Consider the following 23,650-nt stretch of genomic DNA (forward strand, 5'->3'; position numbering starts at 1 on the left):
GGATGTCCCAGAGGGTTCAAGGACAGAATCAATTTGGCTCAAGCTAAGGAGCAAAAAGGGTGCAATTACATTGCTTGGTGTCATCTATAGACCTCTGAATAGTGAGAAGGACATAGAAGAACAAATCTGCAGGGAAATTACAGAGAGATGCAGGCATTATAGAGTAGTTATAATGGGGGACTTTAATTACCCCAATGTAGACTGGGACAGTGGTAGCGTAAAGGTCAGAGAGGGGCAAAAGTTCCTCGATTATGTTCAGGAGAACTTTCTACAGCATTATGTGTTCAATCCAACAACACAAGATGCACTGTTGAAACTGGTTCTTGGAAATGAGGTGGGCAAAGTAGATCAAGTGTCAGTGTGGGAACATTTAGGAGACATTGATCATTGTATTGTACGTTTTAGGATGATGATAGAATAGGACGATAGGCAATCCAGCGTAAGAATAATTAACTAGACAAGAGCTGGCTTCGATGGGGCAAGAACAGAGCTGTGCCAGATAGACTAGAATGAAAGATGAGCAGGAAAAACTGTAGCTGAACAATGGGACACCTTCAAAAAAGAATTGGCTTGGGCACAGTCAAGGTATTCCATCAAAAGGGAAAGGTAAGGCAAACAAATCCAGATCTCTCTGGATGAAAAAGGAGATTGAAATTAAGGTAAAGAAGAAAAAGTGCGCTTATGACAGGTGTCAGGTAGAAAATACGATTGAGAACCAAGAGGAATACAGAAGGTTCAGAGGGGAGGTGAAAACTCATATTGGAGAAGAAAAGAGAGATTATGAGAAAAGACTGACAGCCAACATAAAGGGGAATCCCAAAGTCTTCTACAGAAATATAAATAATAAAAGGGTGGTAAAAGGAGAAGTAAGGCTGATTAAAAGGGAATTTACACATGGACGAAGGGGTCATGGCTGAGGTATGAAATGAATGCTTTGCATCCATCTTTACAAAGGAGGTAGATACTACCTAGGCCATGGTGACAGATGAGGAAACTCTGTCACTAGAAGGATTCAAAATTGACAAGGAGGAAGAGTTGAATAGATTGTCGGTACTTAAGGATATTAAAGAAAGTGACAGTAGAAATTGCAGAGGCATTGGCCACAATCTTTCAGTCTTCTTTATACTCAGGGGTGGTGCCAGAGGACTGGAGAATTGCAAACATTATACCCTTGTTCAAAAATAGTTGGAAGGATAAGTCCTGCAGTTACAGGCCAGTCAGTTTAACTTCAGTGGTAGGCAAGATTCTAGAAACAATTATTCAGGATAGAATTATTGGTCACATGGAAAAATATGGGTTGATAAGAAAGAGCCAGCATGGATTTCTAAAGGAGAAATCGTGTTTAACTCACTTGCTGGAGTTTTTTGAAGACGTAACAGAAAAGGTCAATGAGAGTAATGCTGTTGATGTGCTGTACATGGATTTTCAATAGGCATTTGACACATACCACACAACAGGCTTGGGAGAAAAATTATTGCTCATGGAATAAAAGGGACAGTAGCAACATGGATACAAAATTGGCTGAAAAATAGGAAGCAGAGAGTAATGGTCAATGGATAGCTTTCGGGCTGGAGGAAGGTTTGTAGTCGAGTTCCCCCGGGTCATTATTGGGACCCTTGTTTTTCCTGATATATATTAATGATCTAGACTTTGGAGTGCAAATTTCAAAGTTTGAGGATGATACAAAGCTTGGGAGTGTTGTGAACTGTGAGGAGGATGGTGTGGAACTTCAAGAGAGCATAAAAAAGTTGGTGGAGTAGGCAGATAAGTGCAGGTAAGTTCAATGCGGAGAAGTGTGAGGTGATGCATTTTGGTAGGAAGAACGTGGACAGACAATACAAAATAAGGGGTGAAATTTTGAAGGGAGTGCAGGAGCAGAAAGACCTTTTTTGATATCACGTGGAGTGAATCAAATTGGCTGAAGACTGGTATCTGTGATGCTGGGAACCGCCAGGGGAGGACAAGATGGGTCATCCACTCGGCACTTCTGGCTGAAGATTGTAGCAAATGCTTCAGCCTTATCTTTTGCACTGATGTACTGGGCTCCCCCATCAATGAGGATGGGGATATTTGTTGAGCTTCCTCCTCCAGTGAGGTATTTAATTGTCCACCACCATTCATGACTGGATGTGGCAGGACTGCAGAACTTAGATCTGATTCATTTGGTTGTGGAATCGCTTAGCTCTGTCTACCACTTGCTGCTTATGCTGTTTGGCACAAATAGTAGTCTTATGTTATATACCTATAAACGTATGGCTCAGTTTTCAGTACTTAAAATAATGAGCATAATTGCCTTTTTCTCATGTAGAGAAGGATGAATATTTTACTTTAAGCAGTGAGAAATAATTAACAGAGAATCCTATTTTCTATGCTACATTATAAAAGGTATCATGAAATAGGTCAATTCTGTCGCAAAAATTTTCCCCTCCCCTTTCCCCAATAGTAAAGCACAGAAACAACAATTTTAGCTTTAATCAGATAAGAAGACAATTGGTTCCTCTTGACGAATAATCTCGTCTAGCTTCATGTCTGGGAGACAACTTTACAAAATTAAACATATCAGATGTACTGGAAGATACTTGGGAGACAATCTTAAAAAAATACACTGGGCCAATGACACCAAAGATGGGTGCATTGGGCAAGCCTGAACTGAGTTTAAATCTCTTTACATTGAATGCTGCGGTGGAACTGCAGATTCAGTATCAATACTCTGCTGCTGAAAGAACAATATTATGTTGCCAGGGAAGGCAAGCATCACTGCAATTACGATCATCTCCAAGAAGGCATTTTATTTCATTTAGATGCAAAGTCCTCTTTTCAAAACTACAATTGTTTAAGTCTGAAAGGAACTTGTTCAGTTCAAAATGTAAAGAAGCATGCAACAGACTTTCTGCTATTTTCCCATTCTCTTCTCATCTGTGCTCTTTTGCTAAACTTTACAGACAGCAGAAAATACTCAGCCCATTGGAACTGACCATAATACCATAAAAAAGGTCTCAGACAACACTCATGAGACCCCAGTGTCTCGCAATTGCATTTTAGTTCATATTGTGCAAGGCTCTTGTGCTTTGTCACTCTAGGGTATAAATCACAGCTCTTTACTCACATTAATCTCAGAAAATGCAGTCAGTGCTGCATTAGCCGGCGCAGTATATAACTGCAGCAATTGCATCATGTTCAAGAACATGCATTTGAAGCAAGGTGAAAAGCATTTGTCGGTAAGAGTGGGGGATGGGTGCGTAGTTATCCTAATTTACAGCGCTGCATGATAAATTACCACCTCTCTGCCACTATGCCTGTTCCACATAAAAACCCTGCTATGACTAATTAATAGCCTTTCTTAAGACGTTTCCTATGAAACCACATTTTCTATTCTTCAAACCATGTGCGCAGTGAAACGGTATAATGTGTAAAATTCAATTAACTGCCTTCATTTTTCTTCTGGACAGCATTCATCATTTACACGGTGTCAGCAGCACAGTAGGGGCACCAAAAAAGAGATGCTGGTTTAACATACTTATCTACACCAGAAACCCAGTCAAAATGTCTTTCTGAAAACCAGTTACTTTCCCTCCCCAGTATTAGCCAGAGTTTACCTCAGACGGAGATGACAGACAGCACAGAGGTGTGAAAACAAAGGGAGACAAAATCAACAAAAAGAAATCAGTGACTTTTGACAACATTTGCAAAAACATAGTGGCATTGCCAAAACTCACTGAAGGCATCGTGTTACCTGGCTATGACAAACAGCACACAACTGACACCCAAGTAAGCCAGCAGAATATACATCCAGATATCAGGGGAGAGAGGATTCAGGAAGGAGAAAACGCCAGGGTTTGTACCGTTGGGCTTTCGGTACAAAATACTTATTCCCAGAGTCATGAATGGCTTTGAGAAGTCAATGACCTTCTCTCGGACGTAGGTGATAGTCAGGGGCGCAACTGCAAGATCAGCTTTCTGTGGACAGAAATAGAGAATGAGAAAAGGTAGTTAGTATATCAACAGAAGCAAACGAATGTAATAATATAACACTGGTTATAGAATTGCTGGAGAATGAGCTGCAAATTGTTTCTTAGCAAATCCCATTGAATGGAGATCGTCATCTATCAATGAGAGATATTTTGGCAATGGATTGGGCACTGACAAATATTGGAGCCGATATCAAACATTGAGCAAAAATCTAAGCAGCTCCTCCCACAGAAACTATAAAGTGTGTTTCACATGTATATGTAATGGATTTCATGTGCTTTTGTTCACAAAGAGTCAGAGGACACTTCCTTTTTATAATAAAGGTGTTATCAGCAAAGTGTTCTGGGAAACACTTACAAGCAGTGAGTGCGATCATTACAGTTTTGGATTTTCTCAGATTCAATGCCGCCAGTTACTTTCTTAAGCAGACCTCGGAGACCCATCAATCTGGAGTGAACTTTTATCTGGCCTATATCTAAGAAAATAATAGCATGGCACACAAATCATATCACTGAACCCTTACTCTGTATACCAGTTACTAGAATATATCATGAGCTGTTATGTGAATTCTCTCATTACAGGCTGAATAAGTATTCTATCCATGATATAACTTGGGGCTGGATTTTATGTGCCCCTGCCAGAAGAGTTTATAGTGGAGGGGTGGGTGAGGGGCAGGGGGTGAAGACATGTAAAATAGGGTGAGTGCCAACCCCACCACCTTCCCATACACCCCTGAGCTCACCCCCATGCAGGAGCTGAAATCATTTAAAAATGGCGGACAGGTCCAGATTCTGGGATTTCCAACCCCGTTCCCCAGCTGTCTGATTTATGGGAGTGCCTTTAAAGCATGCTTCCTGCCAGAAGCCCACATCCGGCACTTCTGACCTGGCCAGCTCCATAATGGAGATAGGCATTCCCTACTCCTTCACAGTTTTCATGGATTCAGGCCAGGTTTATAAAGGGTCATGGTTCATAGCCCCTTACTCTATGCTAAGCTCGGCCCTTCCACCCATTCCCTATGTCCCCTCATTTCTCCCATGCCCAGCTCTGCCATTCCACCCACCCCCTATGTCCCCTCATACCCCTTTTCAAAACACTGCACTTCCACCCACCCCCTCAGGGCCCTATGAAAAGCTCTGGCACTCCCATGCCTACTGAACACTTTCTAGAACCAGTGAACACCACAGTGTAAAGTGGAATGTGTAAGGCAAAAGCTTTGGGAAAACATAATCCACTGATCACTTTCTCTTATGCTTGAAAGAAGTCTGGACAAGCTACTAAAAGTTTCAATCATCCAGGCCCTTTGAAGTTTCAAAAACCATAAACCACAAACACTTGAAACCACCAGGGAGATGAGTGTGCCCAAAAGAGCACACTCACCTCCCTGAGGCTATGTATTGCCTCAGGGAGGTCGCCTCTACAGCCAAAAATATTAAAAATAGAAAAAAAAAGTTTCCTGACATGTCCCCTCATGTGACACTGTCACAGGAATTGGGACGTGTCCATAATTTTTAAAAAAAACTTTAATTACATTTTTTAAAACCTATGTGAAATCTCAGCCCGCCCGTGGATGAGGCTTCATGCTTTTTCTAATTCCCGCCAGGGCTCCTGGCCTGCCCACCAACCTTAAGGTTGGATGGGCAGGTCCATTAATTAGTTTAGTGACTCTCTCAGTGGCCTCAATTGGCCATTGACAGGTCGGCGGGCGCACAGTTGATTTTGCTGAGCCCCCGCCTTCCTGAAAATTTAAATGGGGTGCGGTGATATCGGGAGTTCTGCCCAAAGTCACCGCGCGTCAGTTTACGCGCCAGCAAGCAGGCCCTGCCCCCCCCACTCGCTGATGGGAAAATCCTGCCCATGAGTTCAAACCCCAACACCACAGCTATTAACTAAATAAATCTGTAATAAAAAGCTAGTATCAGTAGCTGTGACCATGGAACTACTGGATTATCAAAAAAAACAATTTGGGTACAAATGTGCTTTAGGCAAGGAAGTGCCACCTTACCCAGTCTGGTCTTTATGTGACTCTGGGTCCACAGCAATGTGGTTGACTCCGAACTGCCCTCTGAAATGGCCCAGCTAGTCGCTCGGTTGCAGTGAAGAAGGTGGTTCACCACCACTTTATCAGGGCAGTTGGGAATGGACAAGAAACATTGGCCTTGCCAGTGGCGCACATACAAGAATAAACACCAGAATAAAGCACTGCTGCTCTCTTGAGTATTTGTGTGAAAGATTTTGTTCGCTGTCATTGAGCTATAAAGTTATTTTCACAACTAGTTAGTTTGGCAACTTCAGAGGTTAATTTGATAAATTTGGAAATTCTTTGCCAACTTTGGAGTCTTGTTTGCCTGATCTCCGCCTTGGAGCTCTGATTTATCAGATCATCATGGGTGGCTTTATGCTATTTTACTCAAGCATCAACTGCTTGCTCCTCACAGAGCTGCAGCTCCACAGCAGAGAGGGAACGAGCAGCAAGGTACGGCTCAAAGGATGCCACAAGCAGCACATAGGCTCCACAGGCAACGGGTGAGCTCCATTGAGATGTCAGAACATCAGTGTCTCAGGATGTCATGTCAGGTGATAGCAGATATTCTGTAACAAAACCTGCTGCCAACTGATGGGAATGCTTTACCAATGGTGTCAAAGCCACCACCACCTGCAACTTTGCCTCCAGGACCCTGCTGGAGATATTTGCAAGATCCCGCAGTTGGAAGCACACAAATGCATAGGATGGTGACTGATAGTTTGTTTAACCAGGCAGGCAATTATGTCAAGTCTGCCACTGATCATGCCAGGCTACTAATTCTTCAACCACCCCTCTCCCCCCAACCACCCACCAGTCTCCAATCTCAAAAGACTACCTCCTACCACACTGGTACACCTAAATTCACACCAGCCATCTGTTGCCTTAGTGTGTGAAAATCTCCAATTTTGTTCCCAAATTAGGGGCAATTTTATCTTTTGGTCTATGTTTACAATGGGACTGAATTGAGGCTGCCCAATCACACATTACAGCCTTTCAGCCAATAGACAGATGCAGACTAGATTCAAAAGCAGGTCATTGAGGTAAAAGACCACAATCCACTATCAAGTAATTCTAATGAATGTTGTGGTTGTTTGGTGCAATCTTCAGCTCAGCTCTTCACTGTGCTGTTGATGCCTGGTCATTCTCACAGTGAAGGATTTAGCATTACAATGTAATTATTGCAACTTTACTGAGGAATAATTTAGAGGAGGTGGGGTTTCCACAGTGATTGGGAAAGTGCACCAAAAATGCACTGAAACTGCACTGATTGCATTACAGCTCAAATTTATGTTAAAATGTATTCACGCAATCCACAAATGTGAAATCTTCCATGGTCTAGCACAATCAGGTGTCGTATCAGGGCATTATCTTTTCGTTCTTTCTTTTCCCATTAAAAAATATTCCTAGAGGTATTTAACAGTGATAACCTGATGCAGCTTTATTAATTTAGCTGAAGAATGGGTTTCCCGGCAAAACTAAGTGTTTTAATAGAAGTGTCAGTCCTCTGAGTAAGCTGATTTGAAATTATTTGAAATTTTGAAAAAGACTTCAAAAAAGTACTGAACCATTTAAGTTTCATTGATGCACACTGGTCAGTTTCTTAATAAATTAGATTTTCCTTTACATTAAAAGATGCCTACTAGCAAGGAGGCTGAAGACGTAATGGAAATATGGTGTAAATCCTGTAGCATACTGGTAATGTTACTGGACTAGTCATCCAGAGGCCTGGACTAACAAACTAGAGATGTGAGTTCAAACCCCATCAACTATGTGCCTAAGAAAATAAGCATAATTTGAAGAGCTAATACTGGTAATAATTATGGTATTTTGTCTCTTATCTTGGGCTGCTATTTATAGCCATGACATTCCTCAACCCAGAATAACAATTCTCAAAATAATTCAACACTAAGTTTAAAGAAACAGCGTAGCTTGCACTAAACTCCTCAATTTGCCACAAATGGCATAGAAGCCAACAAGAAACATTAAAATCAATCCACAAGTAAACAAAAGCATGACATTCTTTCAAATCATGTCAGGTCAACAGGGAGCAGGAACATCTAATGTCTAAACAATGCTGCATCACTCAAACAGAGAAAATAAATCATTTTAATAAATGCTGTAATGAGCACAGCAGCCGTTTTAAGACCAGAGATATCGAGCGGATTAAGTGTTAAAGTCCGTGTGATCAGGTGTCAAAATCGGTTTGAGAATCACGAAATCTGAATCCTTCTCAGCATGGAATCAGTGTCTTATTGAAAATCCTATTTCAGAGATTAACCAAAAAAAAATCCCACAGAAGGTAAATGTTTTGTGCTGGCAAAACAGCCACTCAGATGGCAATCTCATAACATGGCAATTAAGGTATTTCTCCTGGGTGTTCACCTTTGTATTCAACCCTGCAAACTGTTCATATGATCACAAGAAATAAGAGCAGGAGTAGGCCATTCAGCTGCTCGAGCCTGCTCCACCATTCAATAAGGTCATGTCTGATCTGATCACGGCCTTAACTCACCTTCCTGCCTGCCCACACCCACCATCCCCAATAACCCTTGACTCCCTTGTCAATCAAAAATCTATCTAATTCAGCCTTGAATATATTCAATGACCTAGCCTCCACTGCTCTTTGGGGAAGAGAGTTGCAAAGACTAATGGCCCTGTGAGAGGAAAATCCTCCTCATCTCCATCTTAAATGGAAGACCCCTTATTTTAAACTGTGCCCACTAGTTCTAGGTTCCCCCACTAGGGCAAATATCCTCCCAGCATCCACCCTGCCAAATCCCCTCAAAATCTTATATGTTTCAACAAGATCACCTCTCATTCTTCTAAACTCCACCAAGTATTGGCCTAACCTGCTCAACCTTTCCTCTTAAGACAACCCCTTCATCACAGAGATCATCTGAATGAACCTTCTCTGAAATGCTTCCAATGTAAGTATATCCCTTCTTAAATAAGGAGAATAAAACTGTACACAATATTCCAGATGAGGTCTTTTACAGCTGCAGCAACACTTCCCCACTTTTATACTCCATTCCCTTTGCAGTAAAGGCCAACATTCCATTTGCCTTTCTAATTACGTGCTTAATTACATGGCTTTTTCTGACTCATGTACCAGGAAATCCAGATCCCTCTGTACCACAGATTTCTGCAGTCTCTCTGCAATTAAACGACATTCTCTGCTTTTCTATTCTTCCTGCCAAAACGGACATGCTCACATTTTGCCACAAGATGCGCCATCTGCCATTTTTTTGCCCATTCACTTAACCTAAATATATCCGTCTGTAGGCTCTTTGGGCCGAATTTTCGCAGAGATATGGAGATGGATCCAGAAGTCCTGCCCCCATTTCTGGCAGATCCCATTTTTGCTGGTAGGGGAAAGGAGGTGGGGCATGAAGCACACATTTAAAATCAGTACACAGGACAGGCAGAACCGATTTTCATGCCAGGGAAGGCCTCAACTTGCAATGTGTACTCCACAACTTTATAGTGGAGACATAAATGCTCTTGAAGGGCGAATAAGGTATGTAGAACTGTCAAGCTGTCAATGCTTTTTTGATTCCCCTGCTCTTTAAAATTTGAAAAAACATTGTCTACCCGTGGCTCTGAGAGTAAAAAAAAAATGTTTTAGCAGTTTAAACGGCTATTTGTTGACAGAGCCCTAACTGCTATCATTATAATATTATTAAAGCTTGATGCTTTCCACAGCCTATCATTATCACAGTGGTGGGGGGCTGTAAGTTCACAGTTTGATTGACAACTCAAAAGAGGTCATTAAAGGATTACCTCTCTTTGATATAGGGTTATGAACACAAATATATGTTTTTTATAAGTGATTAAGTACTTGAAAGGATTTAAATGTACTTCATGGGCTTCTATGAATGGAACTGTTTTTTTATATAGTAAACTCTGTAATAGATATTTAGAATTATATTTTATTTCATCTCAGCATGTCTCCTGAGGTCTGCCTATGTTAGATTCCGGGTGAGGTGCCATGGAGAGTGTAAGGACAAAGGGTGGTGGGGGCATGAGTTGGCATGAATCACAGAATCACACAATGCAGAAGAGGCCCTTCGGCCCATCGAGTCCGGACTGACACATGAGAAGCACCTGACCTACCTACCTAATCCGATTTACCAGCACTTGGCCCATAGCTTTGAAAGTTATGATGTGCCAGATGCTCATCCAGGTACTTTTTAAAGGATGTGAGGCAACCCGCCTCCACCACCCTCCCAGGCAGTGCATTCCAGACCGTCATCACCCTCTGGGTGAAAAAGTTTTTCCTCACATCCCCCCTAAACTTCCTGCTCCTCACCTTGAACTTATGCTCCATCATGACTGACCCTTCCAGTAAGGGGAACAGCTGCTCCCTATCCAACCTGTCCATGCCATTTCATAATCTTGTACACCTCGATCAGGTCGCCTCTCAGTCTTCTCTGCTCCAACGAAAACAACCCAAGTCTATCCAACATCTCTTCATAACATAAATGTTTCATCCCAGGCAACATCCTGGTGAATCTCCTCTGCACCCCCTCCAGTGCAATCACATCCTTCTTATAATGTGGCGACCAGAACTGCACACAATACTCCAGCTGTGGCCTTACCAAGATTCTATACAACTCCAGAATCACCTCCCTTCTTTTGTAATCTATGCCTCGATTGATAAAGGCAAGTGCCTTTTTCACCACCCCACTAACATGCCCCTCTGCCTTCAGAGATCTATGGACACACACGCCAAGGTCCTTTTGTTCCTCAGAACTTCCTAGTGTCATGCCATTCATTGAATGCTGCCTTTTTAAATTACTCCTTCCAAAGTGTATCACCTCACACTTTTCAGGGTTAAATTCCATCTGCCACTTATCTGCCCATTTGACCATCCCATCTATATCTTCCTGTAGCCCAAGACACTCAACCTCACTATTAACTACCCAGCCAATCTTTGTATCATCCGCAAACTTATTAATCCTACCCCCCACATTGTCATCTATGCCGTTTATATAAATGACAAATAATAAGGGACCCAGCACAGATCCCTGTGGTACGTCACCGGACACTGGCTTCCAGTCATGAAAGCATCCTTCTGTCATCACCCTCTGTCTCCTACAACTAAACCAATTTTGAATCCACCTTATCAAATTACCATCTATCCCATGTGCCTTTGCCTTCTTTATAAGTCTCCCATGTGGGACCTTGTCAAAGGCTCTGCTGAAATCCATATAAACTACATCAACTACACTACCCTCATCTACACAACTGGTCACCTCCTCAAAAAATTCAATTAAATTTATTAGGCATGACCTCCCTCTGACAAAGCCATGCTGCCTATCCCTGATCAAACCTTGCCTCTCCAAGTGGAGATAGATTCACTCCTTCAGAATTTTCTCCAATAATTTCCCTACCGCTGCCCTGAGACTCACTGGCCTGTAGTTCCCTGGCTTAATCTCTACAACCCTTCTTAAATAGCGGAACCACATTAGCTGTTCTCCAGTCCTCTGAGTCCTCTGAGTCGGAACTAAGTTGGCTTTGGGGCTATTAGGAGCCATGGGGTTGAGTGGGAGCCATGAGTTGACACTAAGTTGGCATAGGAGCAATAAGGAGCTATGGGGGGGGGTGGGGGCATTGGTTGGCATGGAGGGTATGAGGGAGTTTTGGGCATGGGTGGGGGACATGGGTTTGGCATGAATTTGCATGGATTGCGCATGGGGAATAGATGGGGGCTGAGGGGTGTGAGGAATGAGGGCTAAAGGGCTTTATATTTAATTAATCATCTGGGACAAAGACCCAGAGAACCGAAATGTGTCTTTTAACCAGTCCACCTTGGCATTCAGCAGGCCCTGTGGCTGCCTCTGATCCGCAACTCCATCCCTCCCCACTCCCCACCCCAGAGCAAAAATTGCATCATTTGGGGCACCTTTACCTGAGGTGGGTGGGGCAAGCCGAGAAATTTCCCCACCCACACTATCCACCTCAGGAACAAAAATCTGGCCATTTGTGTCCTCTTCACAACTTGCTTTCTTACCTACCTTTGTGCCATCAGTAAATTTAGCTACCATTCACTCGGTTCCTTCATTCAAGTCATTAATATTGATTGTAAATAGTTGAGGTTCCAGCACTGACCCTGGTGGCATTCCACTATCTACAATTTTGTCAGTCTGAAAATGACCCATTTATCCCAGGCCTGTTAGCTAACCAATCCTATATCCATACAAATATGTTACGCCCAACACCATGGGCTCTTATCTTGTGTAGTAACCTTTTATGTGGCACCTTATCAAATGCCTTTGGAAATCCAAATACTCCACATCTACTGTTTCCCCATTATCTATCCTGCTTGTTACTTCCTCAAAGAACTCTAATAAATTAGTCAAACATGATTTCCCTGTTACAAAACCATGTTGATTCTGCCTGATTGTATTATGATGCTCTAAATGCCCTACTATTTTTTTCATTTGTTCATGGACGTCACTGGCTAGACATCTAGGCATTTATTGCCCTTGTTCAGAGGAGAGCTAAGAGTCAACCACATTGCTGTGGGTCTGGAGTCACATGTCAGCCAGACCAGGTAAGGACGGCAGCTTTCCTTCTCTAAAGGGCATTAGTGAACCAGATGGGCTTTTATGACAACCAGCAATGGTTTTTTTGTGGTCGTCATCAAACGTGGGATTTGAACCTGGATCTCTGGAATACTAGTCCAGTGACAACACCACTATGGTGGTGTGACAACACACACCGCTGCCTCAAGCAGTTTTCTTATGACAGTGGCATCTGTCAATGTACGAAGAATACTATAGTAATGTAGAATACTGTTTTTTTTTCATTCATGGGGTGTGGGCATCAATGGCAAGGGCAGCATTTATTGCCCATCCCTAAATGCCCTTCAAAAGGGGTTGGTGAATACAACTGACTGGCTTGCTAAGCCACTTCAGAGGGCAGTTAAGGGTCAACCACATTGCTGTGGGCCTGGAGTCACATACAGGTCAGACTAGATAAGGATGGCCGATTTCCCTCTTCCAGGTGGGTTTTTATAACAACCCAGCAGTTTCATGGTCACCATAGCTGATACTAGCTTCTTTCTCCTCTCAGATTTGTTTAATTAATTGAATATAAATACTTAGCTACTGGCGTGCAATTTGATCTCATGCGCTGGATTATACAGTCCCCCACTCAGTGTGTTTTTGTCAGGGGGGCACATAAAATTTGACGGGTGGGTAGCGCATCACTTCCCTGACCTGGTCCCCAAAATACAGGGGGTGGGTAAGGCACCCACTAGCCCACCTGCCTTTAGGCTTATTGAGGCAATAAGTGGCAATTAGGGGCCTCAATCTGCCTCCACTGCCCTAATACGCTGGGTCCACTCACCTGGCCTCCAAGGCCCATCTTCCCCCCAAACTCCTTGCCCCACTCACCACCCCCACCCCCACCCCCCGCCTCACTGGTGTGCCCCACCTCACCTCACCCCACTCAAGAAACCCCAAACTCAACTTTTCTGATGTCCATGACACTTCTTCCTGGGTCTCCTTGCAGCCATAGCAGTGCCCACCACTCTCTTCTGGCGCTGCTGGAACTGCAAGAACTGTCAGCCAACCAAATTGGCTGGCAGCTCTCAAGGGCAGGGTTTTCTTCCCCTGAGGAGTGGAAGTCTGACCCTCAGTTTGCTAAAGCCGCCCAGAGCACATTCTTGCTGCAGGGCAGCCTTTCTTTTGAAGTCAGACCAACTTTTCTTCCGGGATGGCATATGGCTCTCCACCCACCACCACCACCCCAAGCCCAAAAAACCCTTTCAGCCCTTTCACCAACTTTGGTGAAAAAAATGGCCTTCCCACTCTCGCTCACCTTCCAATGCCCAGCATTTTATTGCAGTGGATACTGTGGGGTACTGCGTAATCCAGTGCATGAGATCATATTCCACCCCAGCAACCCCCTCTAGATCATTAGTCCAGGCCCCTGGATTACAAATCCAGTAACATGACTATGATGCTACCGTACCCACTATTGTATGAAGGTTGACATGCTAGCTGGTTGTCAGACGGGAAGCCTGTTGAAAAAATTTAAAAGCCATTCTATGAAAACACAATGCTCAAAGCAATCTTGAGGAACAGCACTTCATTGTTTGACTCAGCACTTTACACTCTACAAGCAATCATTATTGAATTCAGCAATTGTAGATCATAATCTCTGCCTCCATCTTTTTCTGTATGCTGGGTCAATCTTGTTTCTTTCTTTATTCCTTCATGTTGTAATGGGATGGCTGCTATGGGGCCATTCGCACCTTATCTGGACACATCTTCTATTTCTTTCCTATAACCATTGGCTCTTTGGCTGTTTTGCCATGAATTTTTTTTTATTATTTAACCTCTTCTGCCCTCCACCCTATCACAGACCTTCCCTTTGTTGCTCCTGCCCCTCCTCACTTCCACTGGCTCAAAACCTCTGGTATTTGTATCTTTCTTTAGTTCTGATGCAATGTCATCTCGACCTGAAATGTTAACACTGTTTCTCTCCACAGATGCTGCCTGACCAGCTGAGTATTTACAAGTTTTTTTGTTTTTATTCAAGAGTTTCAGCATCCACATCCTTTTGTATTCCTATCAAACCTATACTTCCATTATCCCCTCGCCCACCACTGACTTTGTGATGAGTAAACATCACAACAGAAGTAGTAGATGTAATAGACAGCACAATGACATTGCAGCATCCTCCCCACCTTGAAAACATGGTAAAGTATCTTGCAAGTCAGTTACCATGACAACACTGTCTCTTTAGGTCACAATAAAAAATCAAATATTTCAAGCATGAAATTAGAAGTAAGCAAAAAGAAAATAACTCACGTGGCCTCTGCAATCAAGTGATTCTTCTTTACATTTCCCAGCATCTCATTATAGCATCAAGATACAAACAATTCTGATATAACATGCATTGTTTGTGACACCCTCTCTCATAGAAAATATATAAGAAATGCTCTCTAACTGCATATCCCCTGTGACACCTACAATATACGTGCCCTCCCCTAAACCAACATGATGAACACCATCTAGGATACCACTACTATAATACAACAGTAACTACACTATAAAGCACTTAACTAGTTGTAAAGCATTTCGGGATCTCCTGAGGTTGTGAAAGGCATGACAGAATTGCAAGTCTTTCTTATACTGTATTTTAAATCCAAGCATGAACTACTTACATGATCCATCAGTTCCCTGACCATTCCATTCCACTGTCCTTTCTCATCCTGAACTCCATATCTCCCATCGTCCACGAGTCTGACCTCATAGGTAAACCCGAGGATATTGGACAACTCCTTCAGAAGGTCAATGCAGAATCCCTCGAATCGACTATTTCCATAGAGAGGTTTATCGGACTTTTTAAACATCACATAAGGCTCTTCCTGTGAAAGTTGATAACAGCAAGGAATCAATGTAAGGACTTTACATGTCCTGAGTGACAAATACATCTCAGAGATAATGTCTATCAAAACTGCCCTCTGCTAAGCAGGTAAAGACCTAAGTCAGAGCAGATACATTTGAAGGCTTCTATTTGTAATCCCTGAAGTCGAGCATTCCCTGCAGTGGGAGCTGTTGGAACTAAACTATCAGCTGTAGAAAATACTTTAATTTGAGATCAGAGCCATTGAAAAAAAATACATTTAGATTTTGTTTTCATAAATCCTGGCATTTAAAATTAGTAAGCTACAAAATTTGCTAAAAAAAAATTAGGTGTTCAATGGGTAAACATTAGAGATAAAAATCACGATAAATTATCTCCTGGGTATGATTAGCAGCTGACAGCGTATTTAGATCAGTATTATACTGAAAGGGAACACGTTATTTCTGTGCCTCACAGGCCAAACTGAACAGAAAATCAACAACAAAGGTCAATAGAGATGAAGACAATTAGGAACATAAATAGCCTAGCTATTCCCCTTCTTGCAGAAAACATTCATTTTAATGTAAACATAGTATAAACGCCTCTGCATTTGGGCCCTTGCAACACTGTTCCATTTTTGCTTCTGAGGCAATTAGGTCATTTAAAAAGAAAACATAAAAATTTATGGTTCCGCGTAACTCCACAAGAATGCAGGTAAGTAAACAGCCTGATTTCAGGCATCATGTTCATTAAACTGAGAGATCAGAGGTGGGCAAAAGTTTGTGATCCGTCATCAGCTTAGTTTGACTCATGCATCATGAAGGAGTGCATGACCTTTTATTTGGTGCCTGGTGCATGCAAAATCAGAATCTTAGCGTGGAAAAAATGCAAGGACAAACTTATATTCTGCAAAAGTGTCCAAATAAACTAACGTTTCTGTTTTCAATACTAGCCGATGAAGATCTAATTTGATCCTAGTGTTGTGTTAAGTTTTTATTTTACTTAAACTGAAGTTATCAACTTATGTTATTTATTTTAAAGTCTACATGAAGTAGCTAAAACTCCTTTTCTTAAAAATGAAAAGCATAATTCTAGAAAATGAGCTCCTCAGTATCAAATACTTCCAGGTCTGATAAAGCAGAGCAAGACTAAGAAACTCCACTTTATTTTGCTCCAATAACATATATGAGTCCCAACCTCAGAACTGTCCACTACAGTGTCACCTTTTCAGCATTTCCTACATCAACCTTCATGTGATCACTTTGAGTGAGGTCTCCATTAATGCCAAATTAGGGACAATTTTGTGTTCTAGAAATTGGATTGAGACTGCCCAAACTCATGTCACAAAACCACCTTTCCAGCCAGCAGACAAGCAGATCTTCAACCTAACAATCTGGGTGGGATTTTGGATCCAGTTTTTAACCCACTGCATCACTCTGTTACTTCACACATTTAGTTTCATGTGTGTGCTTGAGAGATGAGGAAGAAATCAGTCATCCTGAAATTTGCAAGATTATTGTGATAGGTCACCAATATGCTATATTGTGGACTAATATAGGTTAATTTTGGATTGACATCAACTCTCAATACCAGCATCACATATGTACAATGGCAAAATGCTTTCATGGGCTCGACGGAAAATGGAAAAATATAAAAGTACAATCATTTTGGATGGTGGAAATTATTCGAAAGGCAACTCTGGCATTAGTACAGTGTCCCATAAATTGAACGCCAAGGTCAGCAAAAGAGCCAAGTTTAATCATAAAACCTCCAAGCAACAAAGCCATCCATCACCTTCACAAATCTCCCAGCAGTTCCTACAATCTAAATCACCAGAAAATTCCTCAAATGTTCTCAGAAAAACAAGGAAACCAGTTTCAGGACAAAAAATGGTAGGGACCATGAGGAAAATTGGGCCTAATAAGTACCACAGCAAGAAAACATCCTCAAGGGAGGTAGTGGTAATCAGGACAATTCCTGGCTTGGCCCACCTTCCCGCAGTTGGGTCAGCTGACTCGGGAAAGCATTTGGAGACAGCCATAGGGTTGCTGGGTGCCGAGACAGGCTATTTAAAAGGCCCACCTTAGTGCTGTGAGACTTTGGCCCAGTTATAATGAAAACTGTCATGCCCTCCCATCCCCATGCCCCATCCATACCAACTCATGTTCCCCACCCACCCTATGGCCCCTCATGCCCCCATGCCAGACCATGGCACTTCCATGCCCTTTTCACCCATTATACACTGTATAGAATCAATGAACCCCTTGTAGTGACAATAGGATGTGTTAAAAAAAAGTTTTAAAAAGTCGTTCATTGATAACTTTCTACATTATTACAAAAACTCTTCTTTACAGCAGCCCAATAAAACAGTCAATCATCCAGATACTTTAAAGTTTCAATAGTTAAAATGCAAACACTTGACATCTTTTTATCTTTATAAATGAACATTGTGCAATTGACAGAAGAGATCAGAGAGCTACTAATGCATAATGAGACTTGGTTGAGAACCCAGATATCCATTCGAGTGCTGAAACACATGAGCCCCAGGGAAAACATTGTTTGATTGACAGCTCTGGCTCTTTGATCTCTTCTATCAATTTCATAATATTTACTTACATAAGATAAAGAGGTATCAAGTGATTGCAGTTTCATCGATTGATAATTTTAAAAGATCTGAGTGATTGACAGTTTTATTGGCCTGTAGTAAAAATGAGCTTTTTTTTAAGAAAGTGGAAAGTTATCAACGAATTACAATTTTTAAAAATTTTTTTTACACACATCCTATTGTCACTATAGGATTCATTGATTCTATGCAATGTATAGTGGGTGAATTGGCATTGAAGTGCCATAGCTTGGCATGGGGGTGGATGGAGGCCATCCCTTGATTTGAGGGGCATGAGGGGCCTGAGGGATAGGTGATTGGGGCATACCTTGGCATGGAAGTATGAGGAGGGCCTTTTCAACTTACCTTTCAAAAGGTTCCCACATGCAGACTATGAGTCACAACAACTCTGAGGTACCATGAACCATAACTTTTTGAAAATGCCTGTTTCCATGAAAGCTGCAGAAGTCTAGGACATGCCCATCACCACAATGGAGCTGGCCAGGTCAAGAGTGTAGGGTAAGGCATTATGACCCAAGCTAGCCCACATCCTTAAAAGGCACTCTTGAAAATCGGAATCCCTGGGAATAGAGTCGGGAATCCTGGAATCAGGTCCCGGCCATGTTTTTCACCTCTCCATGGTGTCTCCCCGACTCTATGAAAATCCAGCCCATGATCTCCAAGCCTAAGGAAGGATATAATTCAAAAATTCACTGGATTGACTCCTGGGATGAAAGTGCTGTCCTATAAGGAGAAATTGTGTAGAATAGGCCTATATTCCCTGGAGTTTAGAAAAATGGGAGGTCATCTCATTGAAATGTATAAAATTCTGAAGGGGTTTGACAGGGTAGCTGCTGAGAAGCTGCTTCCCCTGGCTCGAGAGTTTAAAGCTAGGGGTCACAGTCTCAGGATAAGGGGTCAGTAATTTAGGATCGAGATGAGTAAAAATTTCTTCACTCGTAAGGTTATAAATCTTTGGAATCCTCTGCCCCAGAGACCTGTGGATGGTCAGTCAATGAGTGTATTCAAGACCAAGATTGATACATTTCTGGGCACTGAAGGAAACAAGGGGGAGAATTTTCTCTCCATCGGGCAGGCTGGGCAAGAGCGGGCATGGGCGGGCGCGCAGACAATCACCGCCCACGATCGGCTGCACGCTGCCATTTTACAGGTGCACGAAAGAGCGCAGAAATCTCCCTGAGGTACAGAGCTGCCTCAGGGAGATTGAGTTCAGTTTCAAAGTTTAAAATGAAGAAAGTTAAAAATCATCGACACATGTCCCCTCACGTGACAGCGTTACATGCGCTGGGACATGTTTATGAAATGTTTAAGAAATATTTATTATTTTAATAAACCCTTCATGAAACCTCATCCCGCACGCCAAACAGAAAATGCTGCCTCTGATGTCAAGGTGCAGTTATGAAGGGCACAGTATGTTTAAGGAGTCATATGGCTTAGCCGTGCTCTTGTCTTTTTCATGTTCATATGTTTCTTATGCTCTTAACACCACTTTGTGGATTCCCTTTGGAAGGGCATTCTACTATGACGATATATTTTTGTGAAAAATTAATTACAGCTTGAAATAAATGGATCCTTATAATTGTAAACAGCTAAGAATATTCAAAGGAAGAAACCAGCCAAACTAGGCTGTAACCTTGAAGTTAAAATCCCATGTTGTACTTTGATGATTCTCTTCCTCGCACTAATTAAAAATATAACAAAAGCTCCAAACTCTATTCCAAACCAAGAAAATGTACTTTTTAATTATGTCTCCTATTCCTGGTCTGTTATCGCCTCAAACAAAGGGGAGAATGTTTAGCTTGCCCGACCCGACCAAGCATAAAATGACGTGCGATGGCGCCGGGCGAGCATCCCGACCTCATTGCGCACTCTCGCGATATTTCGATTGGCGGGTGTCTGGTGGTGCGTCGGCAGTGTGCCCTCCGACAATTAAAAGGCCTATTAAGGCCATTAAGAAGGTAAATGAAAGAAATTTTTCGCTGCCCGTCAAACCTTACGGGCTTGGCGGGGGCGGTCGGGAAGCTGACCACCGCCTGCGATTGGGACCTGTCCACGATTTCACGCTGTTGGGCCAATTGAGGCCCGCCCAGCGTGAATTGCGAACAGCAGCGCTCAGCGCTGCCTATGTGGGGGGAGGAGGGCGAGCACGAACGTTGTTTATGTGAGCGGGTGCGCGCTGGAAAAGCTCCCTGAGGCACAGAGCTGCTTCAGGGTGATTGATTTCATAACGAAATAATGAAAAAAAATAAAAATAATAAAATTGTTCAGACAGGTCCCCTCCATGTGACAGTGTCACATGAGCTGGGACATGTTTATGAACTTAAAAAAAAATTATTTCATTAATAAATCCTTCATGGAACCTTATCCAGCCCGTGGATGAGGTTCCATGAAAAATGGGAAGGCCGCCTGGGCTCTTCGCCTGCCCGCCCCACCTTAAGATTGGACGGGCAGCCCTGACAAGTTCATTAATGGCCTTAATAGTCTTTTGACAGTTTGGGGGACGCGCAGCCAACTCTGGTGTGCGCCCGCCGAACTAAAGATCGGAATGAAGTGCGATGATGTCACCGTGCATCATTGTACACGTCGGTGTGCCGAGGCAACAGATGATTCAGCCCATGATCAGGGGCATGTTATAAATGGAGTTTAAAATTTTAAATTTTTTTTTGCTGTTGGAAAACTCTTCCTGCCCGTGGATGAGGTTTCCGAAAGGAGGGAATTTTTAGCTCGCCAGGCAGGGCAGGCGAAAAGGCCAAGTGGCCTTTGCAGCTCTGTGCCTCAGGGAGCTTTTCCAGCGTGCACCTGGGCTCATGTGCCAAGGTTGCGCTTGTCCTCCTCTTACCGCCACCACCCCGCCCCCCCCCAACCAAACAGGCAGCGCTGAGCACTGCCGCTCACATTTCACGCTGGGAGGGACTTATTTAGCCCACCAGTGTGAAATCCCAGTCTGGCCTTGATCGTGGGTGGCGATCGGCTTCCAGACCTCCCCCGCCTGTCCCTGCCGCCCAATGAGGGAAAAATCCTCCCTAAAATATTAATTCATATGAACATGAGTTACTTTTCCCAATACCAGTGATTATGCAAAGAAAAATGCCAGAGTGCCAAAGATAGCTTAATTCCTACCTAACTTCTAATAACAATGTTAACTACTCTGACTATTAATTATTACTTCCCTTAGCATATTCCCAGAGGACAACAATGTGTTAAGATATTTTTTCCATCAGCTTTAAAGTCTTCATTAAAACTGAAATGAATATTTACAGGCTATTTGTTCAAAAAAACACCCTGCCTTTGCTATCAAATATCCAAGTCTAAGAACAACTGTAAATTTAGCTAAATGGCCCAAGTCCACTAATTTAATTACTTTTTCCACCCAACACTCTATTCTAAACCTGAGTGATTGATGAAAGGACAAATCCCAATTGAGTAACCTGTAAAACCATTGCTTTCAATCTGCAGAGCTCAAAGATTTCCCTATTATATAAGCTTTACAGAAAACATGCAGCTTTCCTGATCATTTTTTTATGCTTTACATTGTCAGCTCTCTGATATGCAGTGTCCTTAAACAAAATTGTCTCTTTCTGAAGTAGCATGCCAGTGAACAATAGCTGACAATGAATGGAAGATTTCAGAAGATTCTAAACCCATTTGCTTTTCCTGCATTTGGCTTCAGGATGGTCTTTATAGTTTACTTAAATTGATTGTCTTCATCAATCACCCTCTAACCAATGCCAGCTAGTCAAACGATTCAGCCTAATGAAGGCAGTAAAGATGGAATACAGGGATTGGATTTTAAAAATGCCATTCCTAGTGTGCAACATAACAAAAACAATTGATGGACTGCTTGTTTCTGGCACTTGCCATAAAACAGCAACATGCAACGTGTCCATATTCACAAAGATTGCAGCATTTTGCAAGAAAAGAGTTCTGTGACTCAGATGAACCACAAAAGATTGAGGGCCCCCCTGCTGGGCATGTTTTCTGAGGAGCGGGGGCACGTAAAATACGGGGGCTGCTCAGTCCACCACCTCCCCGCCCATCTCCGAGCAGTCCTCCATGAAATGGTAGTTGGGTGGGTGCTGAAATCGACAGCCCGCCAGCCATTTTTAGATAAACGGCGAATGATCAATTGAGCTTTTACCAAGCCAGTTGACCGGGATATTATGCTGCCCATGCCAAAAATACGGTTGGCACGGGCAGGCGGGCGGGAGTAGGCAGCCTGTGTCTTGAGCCCAAGTTGAAAAAAGGCAGGAAGGAAGGGAGGACACATCACTCGAGGGGTGCCCTATGCACATCGGGAACAGCCCCCAATTTGTTACCCCTCTTTGGACAGGGTTTTTAGGTCAGCGTGCTGGAGCGATCGGCGTCCCGGAAGCCGCCGGGGAACAGACCACCGACCGTGATCGGCCCCAGACCGCGATTTCACGCTGGCCTAGCCAATTAGCGGCCAGCCAGTGTGAAGCGAGCGCCAAAACGCTCAGCGCTGCCGGGGTGGGGGATGGAGGGCGGGCGCTGACGGAATAAAAGCTCCCGGAAGGCAGGGAGCTACCTCAGGGAGCTGGAGAATTCAAAATCAATAAATAAAAGCTTTTAGAATCCAGGAAAAAAAATGTCCACGCATCAGAATCAGTCGCCTGGGCTTACACATAAGGGAGGATCTCCCCAAATCGTGTGCACCCACCGACTGAAATATCGTACAAATACGCGCTGACGTCGGGACGCTCGACCGGCATCATCGCCCACTATTTTTCTCCCACTCAGCTTGGACCCGGGCCCGCCCGACGAGGGAAAAATTCTGCCCGTGGTTAAAAATCCTGTGCATGCACTTTTTTTTTTAAATTTAATAACGGAAGCCTCATCCCACCTTTGGATGAGGTTTCATGAAAAATGCAAAAGTCCGCCTGGCCGATTCACCCGTCCGCCAGCCGTAAGATTGGGCGGACCACGAAACATCAGGGACAATTACAACTTTAATTGCACCAATTGGCCTCTTAATTGTCGGTGGGCGAGTGCGGGACAGCGAAAGGATGCTCGCCCAACGTCATCTCATGCGCATTCACATCCAATCAGGTGGGGCACGCGCCCACATGCCGACCTAAAAATTTGGCTCTTTGTTCCTTCTCGCCTGTCCTCCAAAACCAGCCTCCCAACCCACATTGCGCCCTTACCCAGGCTGCCTGATCCCTCCTGCCCAAAAGGCCCGACTTACCTGGCTGCGGAGTCCTTCTCTACCTTCTTCACGCCTGCTTGAGTTCTGCTGCTGACCAATCAGATTTGTTCTCTTTATTAGGTCTGTTATCAAGTCAGTTGACCCTGATAATATGTCGCCCGTGCCACAAAACGTTTGGTGTGGGTAGTCAGGCATGAGGAGGCAGGCTGATTTTTTTTTTAAGAAAGAGCGGCGAAGGATTAAGGCATTCACTATTCAGCGGCTGCCCTTTGTAGATCGCGGGGTGGCCACCCTAAAAATCAAATCCTCCCCTTCCTTCCTACCCGCCCGCAGTCTTAAACTCACCCCCTGTGCTGCACACCCCCCATCCCTGACCTTCCCAAACCCTCCCTGTCAAAGACTCCAGGCTTACCCGCTCCAGGGATCCATGGGCCTTCTTCCTTCTTCTCTTGCAGTCCTGACCACACCAGAGGGCAGGACTTCCTGCCCAATCACGGGTGGGAAC

The 23,650-nt window shown here is 43.4% G+C and overlaps 1 protein-coding gene across 1 annotated transcript in view; it reads right to left on the bottom strand.

The window, feature by feature from the left end:
• LOC121277930 (glutamate receptor ionotropic, kainate 2-like) overlaps window positions 1-23,650 on the bottom strand; it is a 538,995-nt gene that overhangs the window by 105,497 nt on the left and 409,848 nt on the right. The window contains exons 10-11 of the mRNA XM_041187800.1: window positions 15,174-15,377; window positions 3,734-3,957 (exon numbers count right to left, since the gene is read on the bottom strand). Of these exons, the coding sequence (XP_041043734.1) occupies window positions 3,734-3,957; window positions 15,174-15,377 (428 nt within the window). The remainder of the gene's footprint in view (window positions 1-3,733; window positions 3,958-15,173; window positions 15,378-23,650) is intronic.

This window comes from Carcharodon carcharias, chromosome 5 (assembly GCF_017639515.1).
Source record: "Carcharodon carcharias isolate sCarCar2 chromosome 5, sCarCar2.pri, whole genome shotgun sequence".
Taxonomy (NCBI): domain Eukaryota; kingdom Metazoa; phylum Chordata; class Chondrichthyes; order Lamniformes; family Lamnidae; genus Carcharodon; species Carcharodon carcharias.